This window comes from Euprymna scolopes, chromosome 31 (assembly GCF_053919585.1).
Source record: "Euprymna scolopes isolate OS-2025 chromosome 31, ASM5391958v1, whole genome shotgun sequence".
In the NCBI taxonomy this organism is placed as follows: domain Eukaryota; kingdom Metazoa; phylum Mollusca; class Cephalopoda; order Sepiida; family Sepiolidae; genus Euprymna; species Euprymna scolopes.
The window spans coordinates 8,376,915-8,396,914 of NC_136512.1; the positions used below are offsets into that span (position 1 = coordinate 8,376,915).

The 20,000-nt window shown below is 34.5% G+C and overlaps 1 protein-coding gene across 12 annotated transcripts in view; it reads left to right on the forward strand.

Moving 5' to 3' along the window:
* Positions 1 to 20,000, forward strand: part of LOC145255614 (pleckstrin homology domain-containing family H member 2-like) — a 1,732,783-nt gene that overhangs the window by 1,305,608 nt on the left and 407,175 nt on the right. For all 12 annotated transcript variants that reach the window (XR_013863868.1, XM_080114122.1, XM_080114121.1 and 9 more), the window contains one exon: positions 15,623 to 15,703. Coding sequence is in view for 11 of the 12 variants with exons in the window: in XM_080114122.1 (XP_079970248.1) it covers positions 15,623 to 15,703 (81 nt within the window). In the remaining variant the exon portion in view is untranslated. The remainder of the gene's footprint in view (positions 1 to 15,622; positions 15,704 to 20,000) is intronic.

Here is a 20,000-nt window from a genome sequence, read left to right on the forward strand (position 1 = left end):
TATAAAGATAATATATATATAATATTAAGATAATATAAAGATAATAGAATGATAATATTAAGATAATATAAAGATAATATAATGATAATATGATAATATAATGATAATATAAAGATAATATGATAATATAATGATAATATAAAGATAATATGATAATATAATGATAACATAAAGATAATATAAAGATAATACAACAAAGATAATATTATAATATAATGATAATATAAAGCTAATATAATGATAATATAAAGATAACAAAGATAATATAAATCTAATATAAAGATAATATAATGATAATATAAATATAATATAAAGATAATATAATGATAATATTAATATAATATAATGATAATATAAAGTTAATATAAAGATAAAATAATGAAAATATAAAGCTAATATAAAGATAATATAATGTTAATATAAAGATAATAGAAATTAGCGAATTTACATTCAATACTAATCTTGTGTCAAGCATAGAAGATATTAACAACTCTGACTATAGAAATTGGAGAAAGAAACGTGATCTCGAATGTGCTTCACGTCTTTATCATGAACGTTCCTTAAAGGAGATCGTTTTCTTGAATCTTCTCTCTCCTTTTTATAGTCTTCTTTTTTTTTTTTCTTACTGTGACTTCATTTTGTTTACGGCTCGGTATTTACATATAGTTGTCTGGTCTATATTACATGTAGGGGATAGGGTACTTAGTAAAATTCAGTTATATGTTATACTCTTCTGAATGTTGAAATTTCAGTCTTCAATGAGAGCAATACTCAAAAATACAATTTCAGAATTGCGTAGGACTTCTACCCAGTCATGGGTGACAAAATGAGGCTATCCTACCCCTGTGGATTAAATGATGGGGTCTGTTTAAAATTTCGTTCATATTCCCAAGTTCGACCGAAATATTTCTGAATTCGACAAGATGAACATAGAATCCAAATAATACAAAGTAATTTTTGACTTACAATGAAGAATCTATAGCGTGAATCCTAGCTTGGATAGGATGTAGACAAAGGTCATATCTTAGAAACGTACTGAAACCTCCACTGGCGATTAAAATGTTATAAATTTTTACATGCGGACGTAATCATAAGCAGACCACATGACCATTGTTGTCACTTTTTTGTCAAATTCTGTTTTTATTATATATAGTTATAGTATTTAACAATAAATAGTGATATTTACATCTATGGAAATATAGGTTTAAACCTCCTAAAATTTGTACTAGAATTGTCTGCAGTGGTTAGAGTACTTAGTAAAATTTAATTGTAAGTTTTTGTTTTTTTTACACAGGCATCACCACATTATCAAGGCCAAGAGGCCACTCAAGGATAAGGGTTAAAGAGTGTACAGTAGAAATTGGACAATATAGTAATCATTAGTAATGAAAATTCGGTAAATTTGATAACTTATATGAAACGGCTCATCAAGAACTTATTTACGTTAGACTTGAACACAACCATATTGTAGTCAGCTAGAAAGCAGGAAAACGGAAGACAATTCCACAGGCGTGCAGTTCTAAGAAAGAAGCTTTGTTATTTTATTCTAGAAATTGGAGTTCAATCCTCAGTGCAGGCGATCGAAAATACAATTGCGAATTACTTAGGACTTTGACCCGGTCATGACTGACAGAACGAGAACATTCTACCTCTATTCTGAATTCGACACAAAGATTCCAGTATATTATTTAATTAATTGGAATTCATTGTTGAGTAAATTTGTATTATTTATCGATTTATTTATTTGCGGACCCTCATCTTCTACTTGTTGTTTAACAGGATAGAGATGTTGAATCCTACTTAAAGCAGGCCAGAGGATTAGTTGGCCCAAGCAAGATGAGATGACAACAACAACTATGGAAGGCAGTAATTGCTGAGGATACAGTTAGGAGATTAAGCTTTCCTATCCCGTCGATCCTGAATCTGCATGTCAAGCACATGTTTGCTGCAGGAATGGTGACATCTGAAGTGTGTGCGACACAAAGTTGCGCCTCGTGTATCATCAAAAACACTTTGTAGCTGAGGCTGGCCCAATCCTAATTAGCAAAATGAAATCTCTTATTTGAGATCCGCCAACAAGATAATATATATATATATATATATATATATATTTATTTACCAGTGGTGAAAAAACCGGACTAGAGTGCTCAATGTGTAGCCAGAGCAGTATATAGGAAATTTATTACTGTGAGTCCAGAATGAGTTTACATATTATTTCAGCTAGATGAATTCTGACGATGCTAGTTGGATATTTCCTCTTTTTTTTTTTGAGGATCTTCCTCTAGCTGAAACAATATGTAAACTCATTCTGGACTCACAGTAATAAATTTCATATATATATATATATATATATATATATATATATATATATATATATATATATATATATATATATATATATGAAAATAAAAATTACAATAAGGTTACCAAGGTAATCAAAATGGTAAACTTAAAATATATTATAAATATTAAAGAGTTAATATTTACAAGTAAAGTAATCTCAACCAGATGTAAAAGCTCAATAAAACCGGAAAGGAAATAGAGCTTATAATATGAACAAATGATTAATAAAACATGTTAAAAGACATCTTGAAAAAGAGTTAAAAACATATATATATATATATATATATATATATATATATATATATATATATATATATATATGATTAATAAAACATGTTAAAAGACATCTTGAAAAAGGGTTAAAAACATATTTAATTTTAAAAAAGGAAGCACAAAATAAGTGGATAGTCCTTAATCCGAGGAGTTTCGAAGAAATACTCTCCTTCTTATCAGAGGGCAGGAATTAGCAAAATGCGGGATCGGATATATATATATATATATATATATATATATATATATATATATATATATATTTGCGAGGTACAAAATTTTATTATGGCTATGTAAAGACTAAATTTAAACTTGTTCGAAAACATTATTTATTTTGGATTGTGAAATTAAAAAATAAAAATGAATGCGTCAGCTGACCGGTTTCGAAGCTCGCTTAACAGAGCTAAAATCGAGCTTAATTACGTTTTAAAAAGAAAAGGGGGTGGAACAATGAAACGGAGATGAAAAAGAGTTGTGGGGAGAATATATGTATAAAAAAAAGGGGGGATGAATTAATTATTAAATATAAACTAGATTAAGCCCTAAGAGATTCTCTTTTTGTTTGCAAAGAGAAGGTCTCAGAGTCTTAATATATATAGTTTCTAGAATTTTGAGATGGTAAAGAGAGTGCGACTTACTAAGGATGGAAAAAAAGTCCGCACTAAAATTCAAAGCGCAAATACGATTATTTATAAGGTGCTCTTCTATAGATGAGCCATGGGTATTGTTCAAAACGTCCGGAGGTAGGTAGTTTCCATTTCGAATTTTCTTTTAAAAACGTAACCGATCAGCTGACGCATTCATTTTTATTTCTTAATTTCACAATCTAAAATAAATAATGTTTTCGAACAAGTTTAAATTTAGTCTTTACATAGCCATAATATATATATATATATAAAAAAATTTACATAGCCATAATATATATATATATAAAAAAAATTTACATAGCCATAATATATATATATAAAAAAAAAAATTTACATAGCCATAATATATATATATATATAAAAAATTTACATAGCCATAATATATATATATAAAAAAAAATTTACATAGCCATAATATATATATATATATAAAAAAAAATTTACATAGCCATAATATATATATATATAAAAAAAAATTTACATAGCCATAATATATATATATAAAAAAAAATTTACATAGCCATAATATATATATATATATAAAAAAAAATTTACATAGCCATAATATATAAATATATATAAAAAAATTTACATAGCCATAATATATATATATATATTAAAAAAAATTTACATAGCCATAACATATATATATATATATATAAAAAAAATTTACATAGCCATAATATATATATATATAAAAAAAAATTTACATAGCCATAATATATATATATATAAAAAAAATTTACATAGCCATAATATATATATATATAAAAAAATTTACATAGCCATAATATATATATATATATATATAAAAATTTACATAGCCATAATATATATATATATATAAAAAAAATTTACATAGCCATAATATATATATATATAAAAAAAAAAAATTACTGTTGTTTAGAGTTGAAATAATTTTACTCTATATAAAAAAAAAATCTTGCATTGTTCTTGGCTTTAATTTTACCTTATAATTTTCTTCAACAATGCTTCAAGCAAACGACAACCTACTTATATCCCTCAGTCTCGGCCAGACAGAGCTTGCACTCATGAAGAACACTCTTCCGCTGTCTTCTCTTGAAAAAGGACTAATAAGTCTGAAATATATTGAGATTTATAACACCATTGGATACAACAGAAAAAAAAAATTACTGTTGTTTAGAGTTGAAATAATTTTACTCTATATAAAAAAAAAAATCTCGCATTGTTCTTGGCTTTAATTTTACCTTGTAATATATATATATATATATATATATATATATATATATATATATATATATATATATATATTTTGTGTACAGAAAGTTGTTAGATGAGACAAATCATTGGTACCGTCGGTTTAAATCCAGGCTCTCTTCAGCCAATAATCGTCTATTTTATAACCGGAAGTGTGAAATATCACACTTCCGGTTATAAAATAGACGAATATTGGCTGAAGAGAGCTTGATAAGAATACCTTAAACGGTCCTTATTATCGGGCTTGAAACCGACGGTACCAATGATTTGTCTCATCTAACAACTTTCTGTACACAAAATATAAATATGCTCTTACATTTCGGATTTTCCTTTTAATTGAGCACTCTGCTGGATTTCTTTTTCCAAAATACTAATCATATATATATATATTCCCGGTAGGGAGATATCCAAAAAAGAAGAGTAATTGAATTTCAACAAAGGTCGTTTATAGTGCTCAATCAAAGAGAGCAAATTATATTTTTTTTATTATTCTTTATATAAATACATTCATATCTTGCTACGATGTGCAGACGGTTTCGACCATAATGGATCTCATCAGGCAAGAAAAATTCAAAAATTTAAAATTCAAAAATTGAAAATGGTTCAGGGCCATTTTCAATTTATGAGAAGATAAACTTAGCAAGGTGAAAGATCTTTAACTTTGCTCCATGCTAAGTTTATCTCCTCTAAACCAATTTTAATTTTTCTTGCTTGATGAGGTCCAATATGATCGAAACGGTCTGCACATCGTAACAAGATATGCATGTATTTACATAAAGAATAATAATTAAAAAAAAAATATAAGTAAATGTGTTACATGAGAGACAAATTTTATCGATTATAAAATCAATTTTTCCTTTATTAGGAAAAAAAAACAAAGCAAATAAATTAATAAGTGAACATGTACATCAAATCTGTTGCCAAGGTCGCTAGGAAAATGGCGGGATCCTTCTACCGCTCCAGTAGATATATCACTGCTGATGCAATTCTCTATCTCTATAAAAGCCAAGTACGTCCAAAGATGAAGTACTGCTGCCATATCTGGGCAGGACCTGCTAAAAACAGCCTATCCTGCCTTGACAAAGTACAAAATAGACTTCGTAGCCTAGTGAGGGATGCCCTTTTCTCTTCCCTGCAACCTCTCTCCCACATAAGGGATATTGCGAGCCTGTCTTTGTTTTATCGTTATTTCCATGGGAAGTGCTCGTCTGAGCTCCAATCACTGGTCCCCTCTTGCCAGTCTTTCACGAAAAACACCCATCTAGCTGAATTTTCCCCACTCTTTATCTGTGCCTAAATCAAAACGTAGATTCCATGAACAAAGCTTCTTTCTTAGAAGTGCACGACTGTGGAACTCTCTTCTGTTTGCCTGTTTCCCACCTGACTACAACTTGGATGTCTTCAAGTCCAACATAAACAAGTTCCTGATTAACCGCCCTCTGAAGTAAGACACTTTATCAAATCTCCAATACTAACGATTACTACGATATTATCCCATTCATTACTGTACACGCAATAACCCTTATCCCTGAGTGGCCTCCGGGCCTTGATAAGTGGTGACTTCCATGTAAAAAAGAAGTAATAGTCAAAAATGAAATTAAAAAAAAAAACTAAATCGATATAAGGAAGAAGCAAAAAAATTTATTTGATGTCATGTTTTTTTAATGTCTGCTGATTCAACAAAAACAGGCATAGAAAAGGGAGATAACTCTATTATTTCCAATGTGAAATAGCATCGGAACCGTCTTTTGTGCAGCAGTTGTTTTTAGCGAACAAATGAATTTGCTGGCGCGCAAGAGTCGGAAAGGCGGTCAGGATATTTAGATAGTAAGGGGGGGGGTCATCGTTAGCTGCAGCTAATTATGAAGATATTCTCGCTGATTGAAAAGCAATTGGCATTATTTCATTATGGAGGCGAGAAAATAAAAGGACAGAGAAAATAGAAGTGAAAAGAAAAAGCGAATAGAGAGTGCGTGAAATTTTTATGGATGCGCGTAAATAGCATAATTATCTGTTTGCGATCCTCTGTTATTTTGTATTATTTGGGTTCTTCAGACTACTGTTCTCATATTGGGCATTGTTTTTTTACAACGTTTCAGCCGATGTAACCTTCGAACTTCTTCAGGTGTGTTTTGTCAAACTCGGAAGTTTTTCTAGCGAACTCGGAAATTTGCGTGGAATTTCAAACCAAAACCCGCGAGGTAGCATATTCTCATTCCGTCAGTCATGAAATGGTAAAAGTCTAAAGTTATTTGTATTTTTTTGTGTGCGAGCCACACCGAGGATTAAACTTTTAGTCTCTGGAACAATGTAACTTACAACTGAAGTTTAACAACTATTTTATCCAATATGCCATGGGTTTTATTATTTCTTTATTTTTTACTTCCCCTCTTTCTCTCACTCATATATATATATGTGTGTGTGTGTGTGTTTTATTTTTTATTACCGTTTTATCTGCTTGGTTACATATGTTTCAGATCAACATCTGAAACATGTGTAACCAAACAGATAAAACTGTAATAAAAAAATAAAACACATATTTGCTCTGCAATAGTATTGAGCACTCTCTTCAGGTTTTTACTAATTACCAGTTTTACCAAATATATATATATATATATATATATATATATATATATATATATATATATATATATATATATAAAGGCTGTATGTCTGTTTTCTGTCTCTGTAGTTTCAAACTCTATCTCCTCTGAAACTAAAAGTTGCAGACCTAAAATGATCGGATTTTTAATGGATTTTTAATGGATTTGGTTGTTTTTGTTTTACTGTTTTACGGCATATCAACCCTTTTCAGGTTAGTGCCGAATCCAGTGATTCAGAAGAACAATTTTTTAATAGAATATATATATATATATTTTTTTTTTCAAGCCGATTTCTTAGTAGTTGTCTGTATTTTTGAGATGAGGTGTTTTCATTGATTGAGATTGTCGGACTGACTTCCTCATCTTGGTTGTTATTGTCACAACGTTTCGGCCGTTTTGCCCACCTGATGAAGGCCGGAGGGCAAAAGGCCGAAACGTTGTGACTTTTTTTTTTTTTTTTTTACACAGTGATCACCACTTATCAAGGCCCGGAAGCCACTCAGGGATAAGGGTTATTGCAAGTACATTACGTTAGTGTGGAGATTTGATGAAGTGTTTACTTAAGGGGGCGGTTCATTAGGAATTTGTTAACGCTGGACTTGAAGACATCAAAGTTGTAGTCAGGTGGGAAGCAGGCAGACGGAATGGAATTCCACAGGCATGCAGTTCTAAGAAAGAAGCTTTGTTCATGGAATCCACGTTTTGATTTAGGCACAGATAAAGAGTGGGGGAAATTTTTCACAGTGGATTCAGCTAGACGGGTGTTTTTCGTGAAAGATTGGCGAGGGGGTACCAGAGATTGGAGTTCAGACGAGCACCTGCCATGGAAATAACGATAAAAACCAAGATGAGGAAGTCAGTCCGACAATCTCAATCAAGCCGGTTTCTATTTAACCCATAGTTGGGACCCTAATAGGTACTACCACTCCGGGTCAGAGTGGACCTGGGAGCAATAGCAATTAAAGGGTAGCTCCACACTCCCCAAAGCCCGCAAGCTTGGACCTCACCATCGGATATAGTTTAAGGTCATATCCAGGACCGATTTTTAATGGACCATTCTTTCGTGGGTCTTTAGCCCGTTAAAATAGTTTTTAAGGGGCCAAAAATGGATCAAAATTAAAAAAATCATTAAACATTTTGTACATTCATCTTAGTTTATTTTTAATTTTTGATCAGTTTATATGCGTGTTACGTTGGTACAGTGGTAACGTTACAAGCTTTGAATGCTACAGTTTCGATTTCGATTCTGGTTGATGGCATCCAAATACTTTTTTTTTTTACTTTTGAAATCACGACTCTATAATAATATATACGAAGTCTGGACAAATTAAAATACCATATTTAAGCGTATTTTATCCCCAAGCAAAGCCGGACCCTTCCCCACTAGTAGATATATACACTACGTCTGGTGTATAACAACAATTATTGATTTTAATCTTTGTAAAAGTGGTGCAAAACTGTTTGAGTTTGAAGAATTAATTCTTTAGTTTTATGTTGTTATATTTTAATAAATTTCACAACCACTGTTCTTAAGTAGACGACTGTGAGAAGAAAGAGAGAAAGAAACTGAGAGATGTCACTACACACTGAGCAACAACTTATGACATGTCGGCAAAACAAGACTTCAACACTAGTAGAATTCGGACAGAAATATTTTGTCTAATGCACCATAGTACAAGGTTAAAACCCCTTACTAAAATGATTGCTTGCAATTGACCGAAAAAAACAACAACATTGAGACTAAAATTGTATCATCATTTCCTTCATCATCATCAGCAGCAACAGCCGGGGCCTGATGCTGGCTGAGTGGTGAATGACACGGACTGACAACCTAGGTGTGCCAAGTTCAAATTCAGTTAGTTCCACCAAAAGACTAAGAGATGTTGGCAACCTTCACGTGATGCTTCCTGTAAGTACCTGATGTTTTTCTAGAAAGAATTATCGCTAGAAAGATACCAGGGAAATGAATGGCAACAATAAAATTCTGATTCATGAATGAATGATACTCAACAACAACAAGTTTAACATCAGTCTTATATGCTGGCAATGTGGGACAAATGAAGACCTGGACAGAGATAGGTTCGTTTGGAAGCCAATTTCTAAAAGCCATCCAACACATGTCAACATGTAAAAGTCAACGTTGAACATCATGATGATAATAAAATAAACATAAACTACGGGTTAAAACGGAAACTATCTTCACGTAACACCAAAACATGGCGGAAGTAAGGAAGCATTGCTTTGGAATTATTTTTTACCCGAATACGATATTCACCATGTTAAAAATATACCTTTTGTTGTAAAAATCTCATGGAAAAACATCTGAAGAAGTTAGTGGAGACAGGATATTTTTATGAACACATAAATCGTAAAATTGCCTTCCCACTAACGAAACAGCTGTAATGGAAAAAAAATCCAAGAAATAAACGAAAGTTATAAAAAAGAAAACGTGAGTCTTTGAATTTTCAAAAAAATTTTGCACTATATATATATATATATATATATATATATATATAATACTCATTTGTTGTCATTCGTTGCAAAAATAAACTGCCTGCATCTCGAAAATACTTTTAGCATATCATTACGAATATTACGTTGGATGTAGAATAGTTGAGCTGTAACGTGGCGTGGCTGTTACTTTTTAACTGTGTGGCCACTGTTCAAACTTCTCTCGGACCCCCACACCGTCTGATACCATCGCAAAGGAACAAACACACAAAAATAAATGAAAGGCATTTATTCATGGTTCTTCCAAAACAACGCATTTCATTATTTTTCCAAAGTCGTTTCGCACACACATGTGCTTTTCTTAAAAGTTTTCATCGCCGGCGCCCCACGTTAACACCAGCCAGCACTTTCTCACCCTTGACTTTCACATGCCCATCTGGTCTGGTCAACACTTTGCTTCTATCCACAACTGTCCTTTTTTTTTCCTTTTTTCTTGCGACACCAGCTCGTGCACAGTTGCTAATTTGCATACGTGCTGCAACGGTTGCTGCTGCTAATATTTTCACTAACCAGCTATCCTTCAACTGCTGGTGGTATTTACACACGTTACAGAGGTAGCACAGTCAGTTGACAGGGATAACATGAGATAAAGTGATATGGATGGACTTTGCCGGAAAGTATCCTGTACCTCTACAAGGCCACTATTCACCCATGTATAGAATATTGTTATCACATCTAGGCTGGTGCACCTGCTACTAGTCTCTTGCTCCTGGACAGGGTTTAAAAGAGGTCAACCTGATAGGTCTTGAACTGTCATCCAAGCTCCAACCACTGTCCCTTTGACGAAATATTGAATCCCTCTGCCTGTTACACAAGTATTTTAATGGTGGATGCTCTGACGAACTACAAGCCCTTGTACCCCTTCGGCATAAAAACCCTTGACAGACAAGTCTGACCCCTACACAGTAGAGACCCCTAGATGTAAGAAAGACTTCTACTCTAATAGTTTCTTCCCCAGAACTGCTAGACTCTGGAATTCCCTTCTGGGTTCATGTTGTCCCAACTGTACTGACATGCAGAAGTTCAAATGTAATGTGAACAAACATCTTGTTGCTCGTCTCTCTACATAGTATTCCTGCAACTAGTCTCCGATAGTAGCTCCCTACATCAAAGTGGCTCTGTGCTTTGTTTAAATAAAATAAAAAATAAAGACCTGGTCAGAGAAAGGTTAGTTTGGACGTCAATTTCCAAAATGGATTTTAAACTGAGGATGATGACTGAATGAATGAATGAATGATGATGATGAAGAAGAAGAAGAAGAAGAAGAAGAAGAAGTTTCTTGCCTCTGGATGAGTTCATGATCTCAAGATTCTCTTACTTTCATGAAAGAGGAAGGGATGACCCCAAAAATATTTCAAAAAGAATTTAAAATACACTGTTATTTTGAACATGGGTTGATAATAGAATTTGCAAACGTGAGATCTAGGAGTTTTAAACATCTTTTATTATATGAAATTAAAACTCTATTCAGAGTTTTAAATGGATTGAAATGTTTCATTTGCCTGTAGTTTAAATTTCATTAAAATTAGAAGTATAACACTTTCAGCATTAGAATTTCATGCTAACTTGGTAAATCCTTTATGGGGAAAATAGAGTGAATTTTTATTATATCTTTTGTCGTGTCTTCTTTTTTCTGCAGTATTTCTTATAACAAACTATGCCATGCATATTTCTCCTCTTTTTCTACTCTCCCTTCTCCTCTTTTTCTACTCCCCCTTCTCCTCTTTTTCGATTCTCCCTTCTCCTCTTTTTCTACTCTCCCTTCTCCTCTTTTTCTACTCCCCCTTCTCCTCTTTTTCTACTCTCCCTTCTCCTCTTTTTCTATTCTCCCTTCTCCTCCTTTTCTACTCTCCCTTCTCCTCCTTTTCTACTCTCCCTTCTCCTCCTTTTCTACTCTCCCTTCTCCTCCTTTTCTACTCTCCCTTCTCCTCTTTTTCTACTCTCCCTTCTCTTTTTCTACTCTCCCTTCTCTTTTTCTACTCTCCCTTCTCCTCTTTTTCTACTCTCCCTTCTCCTCTTTTTCTACTCTCCCTTCTCCTCTTTTTCTACTTCCCTTCTCCTCTTTTTCTACTTCCCCTTCTCCTCTTTTTCTACTTCCCCTTCTCCTCTTTTTCTACTCTCCCTTCTCCTCGTTCCTACTCCCCCCTTCTCTTTTTTTCTACCCTCTCTTCTCTTGTTCTACTTGCCTTTTACTCCTTCTCAACTTTCCCTTCTCCTCTTTTTCTACTCCCCCTTCTTTTTATGTTTCTACTCTCCCTTCTCTTTTTTTTCAACTATTCCTTCTCCTCTTACAGTTCTTTGTTGTTCATCCATTATATCATTTCTACTCTTCCTTCTCCCCTACATCTTTTTAAACTATCCTCCTCCTCTTCCCATCTTTCGACTCTCTTTTTTTTCCCAATATTTCTTTGTAATGCTAAGCAATCCTTACCCAACCAACATCTTCCCCCGAAATGCCAGCTTCCATAATATTGCACAACAAGTCTCTGAAGAATTCCTTCCACCTCGCCTTTCCAAAATCAATGAAAATTCTGCCTGTGCCCAAGTCTCATTCCTATTACCGATCTCGCATTGCATTCTCCCTCCCCCCCTTTTCCTCACACGTATTCTCGATCCCTGCTTCTCGCGTTCCCCATGCCCTCGAGGCATTAAAATCTAAGAGTTCTTTGAATGAGAAAAGCTGAAACTGCCTGATCAAGAAATCGACTACAGAAATGACAACAGCAATGGCACAACAATCTCTACTCCATCCCTGACAACCCCAAACTCCACATCACTCCTGGCACAGGCGTTCCCAATCCCATCCAGTCCTCACCAATTCTCCTCTTTCTCCCCACATCTATTCTCTTCCTCTTTATGGCGTCATGACTACCAATTCCCTACCTTTTATTAATGCAGCCAAAATAGAATCCGCAGAACCTGATAAACGACATATCCCCTTTTGCAGAGGTTCGCAACTCGAAGATATTTCCCTGAAGCAGAGAATTTTTGGTTCCAAGGTGAAAATTAGAACCCCTCATTTGCAAAACGTAACTTTAAAAAAAAAATCTAAATTTAAAACATTAACGGACAGACAAATGTACAATCTTTTTTTTATAAGGCCTAAAGGCAAGTCGAAAATAAGGGTTAATGAATGTAAGGTGGTCAGCAAGACAATAGAGTAATGATCAGTAGTGATGAAAATTGGGTATGATTTGATTATTCAAGAGGGCGGTTCAACAAGAATTTGTTTATATTAGACTTGAATGCAGTCATGTTGCAGTTAGCTAGAAAGTAGCCCTGCGGTACAGAGTTCCACAGGTGGGCAGCTCTAGGAAAGAAGCTTTCTTCATGAGATTTGCATTTAGATTTAGGCACAAATAAAGAGTGAGTGAAATTGTTGACACTGGTTATAGCTAGACGAGTGCTTGTAAATGTTTTGTGGGGGGGGGGTGAAACCATAGATTGAAATTCAATTTAGCACTTGCAATGAAAATATTGATAGATCACTTTCTTGTGAATGTTTCTATATGAGCACTGTACTTATCCGTCTCATAACCACAGTGACATGGTGGTTCCAATTAAATCACCAAAATTAACCATCATTGAGCCTGATCAGTTGTGAATGGCTTACTAATTGGAAATAATCACATGACAAAGGTGGAGGGTGGGGGGGGCTTCCTGCTTATCTTGGCGTTACTTCTAATTGTCTTGGACTTTTCAGTGCCACTAGTGATGTCAGTTTATGAGAGATGTGGTTGGAGATTGTGCAACCCTTGCTTTGCAAAAGACTCCAGCACCCATGACAACCCTCAACCTTACATCATTCCTGGCACAAGCGGTCTCATTCCCATACAGTTCTCTTCCTCCTCATGGCGTCATGATTACCAATTCCCTACCTTTTATTAATGCAGCCAAAATAGAATCTGCAGAACTTAATAAACGACGCCCCCTATTGTAAAGGTTCTGTAACGTTGTTGTTCTAATGGACCCAAAATATACAGAGAGTCACAAGTGAAACGAGACGCTTTTCTTTATGAAGGAAAAAGGTATTTATTTTTTTTGTTTCACACAGCCAACACGGCTGGCTTTCAAAACACGACACCAGACAACTATGCTGTAAATCTCACTGCCACAACGACAATAATTTTCACAAACTTCGACTCACGGAAAAGGGTGGTAGAAAAGAGCGTACCTTGCGATTCACCACATGTTTTTTTTTCTTTTCTCTTCTCTTTGCTTCTCCTCTCTTCCTTCTGATCTTAATCTCTATATATGAATTTGAGACCCCGACGTCACACTTATGCCATGCCCCCCCCCTCTCCCAAATTCTGACATGACTACGTTCTTAACCTGAAGATAATATCCAGTCATTGTTTCTAGGTGTCTTGGACTTCTTCTTATTTGAAAGTCAAGTAATGTCGGTTCAGGGAAGGTGAAGTTGGAGATTACACAACCCTTGCTTTATAATAAACATCCTGGATAGGCACACTAATAGGATTATGCATTGTCTGTTGAAACTGAGTGAAGACCTGTTACTACTCCTAGTTATCATGACCGTAATACTATCAATACACTTACAATAAATCAAAGAGAAATAATTCAGTTAAACTCGATGCTGTAGCAACAGTACTAGTAGTAGTATTAGTAGAGTTTAGTTTGCAAGAAGCAGATGATAACTGATTTTTATTTTGAGGTATGCTACAAAAAGTGAATGTTCTGAAGTTATTCATCTCCCTTTCACATTTTTTTTTCTAAATTCTAAACATTACCAGACACGCATGGATGCAATCTATATATGAACTGTACTTATCCCTCCCATGATCACGTTTGACACACCGATTCCCATTACATCACCAAAGTTAAGCAACACTGAGCCTGGTCAGTACTAAATGGCTGACCAATCGGCCAATCGAGAATATTAGGTACTGTATGTGTTCTCAGCTTATGTCAGCATTGTTTCTAATCATTCTGAACTTCACCTTGCCACTGGACTCAAGTAATATTGGTTCAGAGGAGGTGTGTTTGATGATTGAGCAACCCTTGTTTCACAATAGACTTCCCTGGACAGGCACCCTTGTAGGGATTAAACATCGTCTGTTGAGACTGAATGGAAACCTTGCACTTACACTAAATCAAAGGGAGATAATTCATTCAAATTCGATGCAACAGCAGTAACAGTAGCATTAATAGAGCTTAGTTTGGATATGTAAACAAGAAGCAGCCGATAACTGATTCGAACTCTGAGGTATGCTATGGAAAGTAAACGCTCTGAAGTTATTGATCTCACTCCCATGGCAGGATGATGTGACACAAGGGTCGGAAAGTGAGATTTGAAAAGCCGGCACCTTATAGGAACAACACTTCAGCCTGCAAAAATTTCCAGGCAGCCCCATCAGCATCCCCCTGTAGATGCACCTCAAGCGATTAGCTTGAAACTAACCCTTTATCAAAGGGAGAAGGTGAAGACCAGAAACATAGAGTCAAAGGAACCCTCCCCCAAGTTAATGGGTGTTACCAAGACCAAAGTGATGATCTGTGTTTATGTCACAGAGCGCAAGTGGATGTATGGCGGCTGTATGCAAATGCCGAGCTGTGCGTAAAGTGATATCACAATAAGGAAAAAGAAAAAGCCTATGAAAAGAACGTGTGCGCAGAGTGACAATCACGTTTGAGAGGTCAGAGAGAAGGAGCACGCTCACGTTTTATTCGGGAAAGTACCTGGAAATAAATGTTATTTTTTGGCGTGATCTCTTTTGCGACGTACTCTGCTACAACATTTTGGTCCCAAGTGTCTACACGTTAACACGTGTTTGAATGGGAACGGCATTACACTTATAGTGTTTCTTGACGAGTTCTGTTTCCGTGTGTATCAACCGTGTTTTCTTTCTTCCGGACAGGTGCGTGTCTGTATCAAATAGGCTTTATTTTTGCCATATATTAAGCACAAGTAACAAATGTCTGTTTGTCTTGTTTTCATTGAGTGTTTAATTTGAATTTACCTTGAATTTTTTTGTCTTTTATTCACAGGTGAAAAATGGCTTGACCCGAAGATGTTGGTGTGTTTTGCTCGGCAGACATTTCTTGTATTATAAAACCGCAACAGATAAGGTAAGCAGTTTGCAGCAAAAGTGTTACGTCGTGGGGTGGTTCATTTGTATGTCGGGTGTAACGTGTCTAATGTCTATATAGTGGCTTCTTCACTGTCTGAACCCTAAATTATCGTTTTGCGATTTATTTACGTTCTTGATCATCTAAATGGGTTGCGTGCCAAACATAACATAAACACATACATATTGTCCAATTTCTACTGTACACTCTTTAACCCTTACTTATCCTCGAGTGGCCTCTTGGCCTTGATAAGTGGTGATGCCTATGTAAAAAAAAAAAAAATTCGACATAGCTCATCAACTTTTCAACTGCGTCGTTTGTCTTTCGGTCCACCTGGAAATTTAATCTGTTCTTGGAGGACGAATGCATTTCAACTCCAAGACGATGGTTGGTTTTATATAGTTGTTTATTACTTCCCGGGTGTGGATCGCAGAAGAATGGAAAGTGAATATCTTTGCTTGGGTGGTTAATTCTAGTCTCCATTCTAAGCCACGTCAGCTCCCTCCCAAGTCGGGGGAGGGGTGAGCCACCATTAACCCATCCATTCTTCTCATCGTCTAAATTCTAACTTGACTCTATGTCCAGCCAACCTAAACAAGTGACAACAAACATGCCCTTCCAGTCAGCTATTTTTAGAACTTCCGGTGCAACTTGTCCATTTTTCAACTCAATATGTTTTGACAACTTTTATCAAAACATAGCTTCACATTTCATCTCTTGTTTATCTCGCCAGTTAGATATATAGATAGATAGCTAGATCGAGATAAATACACATAGATATATATAGATAGATCGACAGACGGATAAATAACAGATAATTTCTCGTGTTCTATAACTATATAACAAAAGCTCGTGAGTGTAGTTTTTTTTGCCTTTGGACCAAGATCACAATGTAGTATCTGTTCTGATGCTGTACTTCAGCTTTTCTCTCCTCTGTCAATAAAGGAGAACTCTATATATATATATTAGACTCTCTTAGCTTAGAGAGATTTTAATAATGCACACACACATTATACACTATATACATATATATATATATATATATATATATATATATATATATGCAATCCGAACTTTGAACGAAATTTTTTAAAAAATGGTTACAGGACTGAATAAATAAATAAAAACGTGTGGCGGGACAACGGCGTGAGAGATTTGAAACACGTGTGGCGATAGGACCAGCAGACATGTTGACGCGGGAGAAGAAAAAGCATGTGTTCGATATGGCATAGTTTTGTTAATTACATGTTGAACTAAGAAACTTTTAAAACAAGATGCAATGCATTGTTGGAAAGTACCGTTAATAAATGCCTTTCATTTTAACTAACAAAAAACAAGCGAGTCTTCTTTTTTGATGTTCCTTTGCGACAGAGAACAAGAAATTGAAGTGTATATCTGAAGAACAGATACTACACTGTGATCAATGAATACGAATACATCCGGGTTATTACTCATAAGACTCTGTTTAGCTAGTGTAAGCCATAAATACGGACGGCTATATCAGCCTGGAGGATGCACATGGAAAGTAAATATCCCCGACATACCCGACAAACAGCTACATCTCACCCCTACACAATAGATATCCTGGGTGTAGGAAGGCCTTCTATTCTAATAGTTTCTTCCCCATAACTGCTAGACTTTGGAACTCCCTTCAGGGATTCTGCTTTCCCAACTGTACTGACATTCAGAAGTTCAAGTGTAATGTGAACAGATATCTTGCTGCACATCTCCCTTCATAATATCCCTGCATAATATCCCCGATAGTAGCTCCCTACTTCCAAGTGGCACTGTGCCTTGTTTAGAGTGAAAATTGAATAAAAATAAATAAATAAATAAAGTTACGATAAAAATAAATAAAAAAAAGGTACGACCTTTTAAGTCTCAGGTCCAGACTGCGCGATCGCAGAGACTGGTTACCGGAAGTGACGTCAGGAATAGTCCATCGTCAGAATCTGTGGGCGTGCCACTCCAACAGTTATGAATAACGATTTTCAAAAATACACAATTTTTTTTTTCAAGATGAAATTTTAAATCGGCAAACACTTTTGCACCAATCTGATATTTAATACGATCATTTGATGTGGGTAAAACAAGTGCTTACATCCGATGGGCGCAGATCCCGTACGACAATGCAAATGGCGTGCTTGTCTTGCAATTTCCAAATAAAGAAAAAGCTGACTAGAATATAAATGCTGAAAATGTAGCATAGATTAAGCGGCTTCCAGAATTGACGGGGAGTGAGGTGGCGTGGTACGGGGGAGGAGGCTGCAGCAGGATACAATCATGAATAGTCTTTCGGCCGAGAGTCGGAAAAGCAGGGAGAATCAACAAGACCAAGGTGTTACAGTCAGAAATCGACAAAGCATCTGTCCAGGTAAAATCCGTTTCGTAGAGATGATGGGCTCGAATAGAGCGGTCCCCTCCATCCTTTCGTGGGTTGAGCGTTGTGAGAAGTATAATCAACGACGTTCACTAGCGATAATACAAAGCTTTTTTAAAAAAAAAAAACGAATAGAAGCTCAGACTGCAAAAAAAAAAAAAAAAAAAAATGAGCACTATCCACAGTGAAGAAATGTAAGAAAACCGTCTTATGTCTAATATATATATATATATATATATATATATATATATATATATATATATATATATATATATATATATAGTCATTCGCATACAGTACCGTTTCGTTGTATCACAACTCATCAGTGCGGCTAGATTAGCGTCTTTCCTTAGCCGGGAATGAACCTACAACCATCGCGTTGATAGTCGGCTTAGTGCTCGCAAATGACCTCAACAAATGTACATTTAAGTAAACACTCGCCCACCGCTTTTAGAGTGCTCGAGCTCCTTGTTTATTTACAAACAAACAGTGAGCCTCGCTTTATAGCGATTTAAGATGCGAGTGAGATACATTCATGACAGGGCTCTAACCAAAGGGGGGGGAGAGGGCCTTATATATATATATATATATATATATATATATATATATATATATTATTCAAACGAATTTTATTGAAGAGCACGGAATTCTTCTGTTTTATTATCTTCCTTTTCATTTTCTCCAATCTCAGTTTTCTTTGTATTTTTTTTCAAGATTTTATATTGTAGGAATTATTTTATTTTATCCCCCCCCTTTTTCCTAATTATATATAGATACATATTATTATAGTCACGTGGTGGCTTATTATGAATTAGTGGACGGACTTTTTTTATATTGTATATATACATATGCACATATTTAACATTTAAAATCTGCTATCCTAAGCATTTTAAAATATTTCGACTATATTCGTAATTGATATTATTGATGTGTTTTTTTTGTTTTAATATACAATGCTTCGATTATTTTTAGTTTATTAACATTTTTCTCACCTTGCAAGACCTTAGTTCTCTGCCATGATTTTTCGGAATTCCGAATGATGGCAGCTATGTTTTCCCAAATGTTGCAATATCGAACTAGAGTCAAAGAGGCGGAGTCTTAATCTTCGCGACAATGTGTTTGTAGTGTAACATATGTAGGTAGTATTGTTAAAGATACACTCTCCCAATGGGCATTTGAATTAGTACACTGCATTAGTTTTTTTCTAACAAATCAATTGTCTGCGAAATATTGTTTTTAATTACAAGGTTAGTTGTCTGTAATTTTTTATAATTAGTCCTCGCGCGAAAGAGCAGGACACAAAATGTTTTAAATAATAATAATAATAATAATAATAATAATAATAATAATAGAATAACAATAACAAAGACTTTCGCTAGCGAGGACTACTATTGAGCGTAACTAGTTATACACTCCTTTTGAAATTTTCATCTCTATTTTTCTCGTTATTTACTGAATATTTTTAATGAAACCTATATGAAATATATTCCTTATTAAATTGTAAAGATTTTCTATTCTGAAAGAAGTTTTTAAAAATTAAATCTAAAAAAGGTATTTTAAAGTTTTTGTTTAAAAAAATTCAGATTTTCTCATTATTCAGACATGTATGACAAAGAGGGAGTTGCAAAAAAGAGTTGTAGTGTGAGGAGAAATACAAACTGAAACAGAGAAAATATTCAGACCTGTAATAATACAAAGAGGGGGTTGCAAAAATGAATTGTAGTGTGAGGAGAAATACAAACTGAAATAGAGAGTAGGGGAGTTTTTATAAATACATGCAAAACCACATTCATTTTTTTTTTTTAAATCCAAATTAATAAATTAAATAATAATCTTTAAAAGATACGATACAAGTCAGAAAAGCATTTCATCCTAGGCATGAAAACTGTTAAACAAAATGTTTTTACTATAGACTTT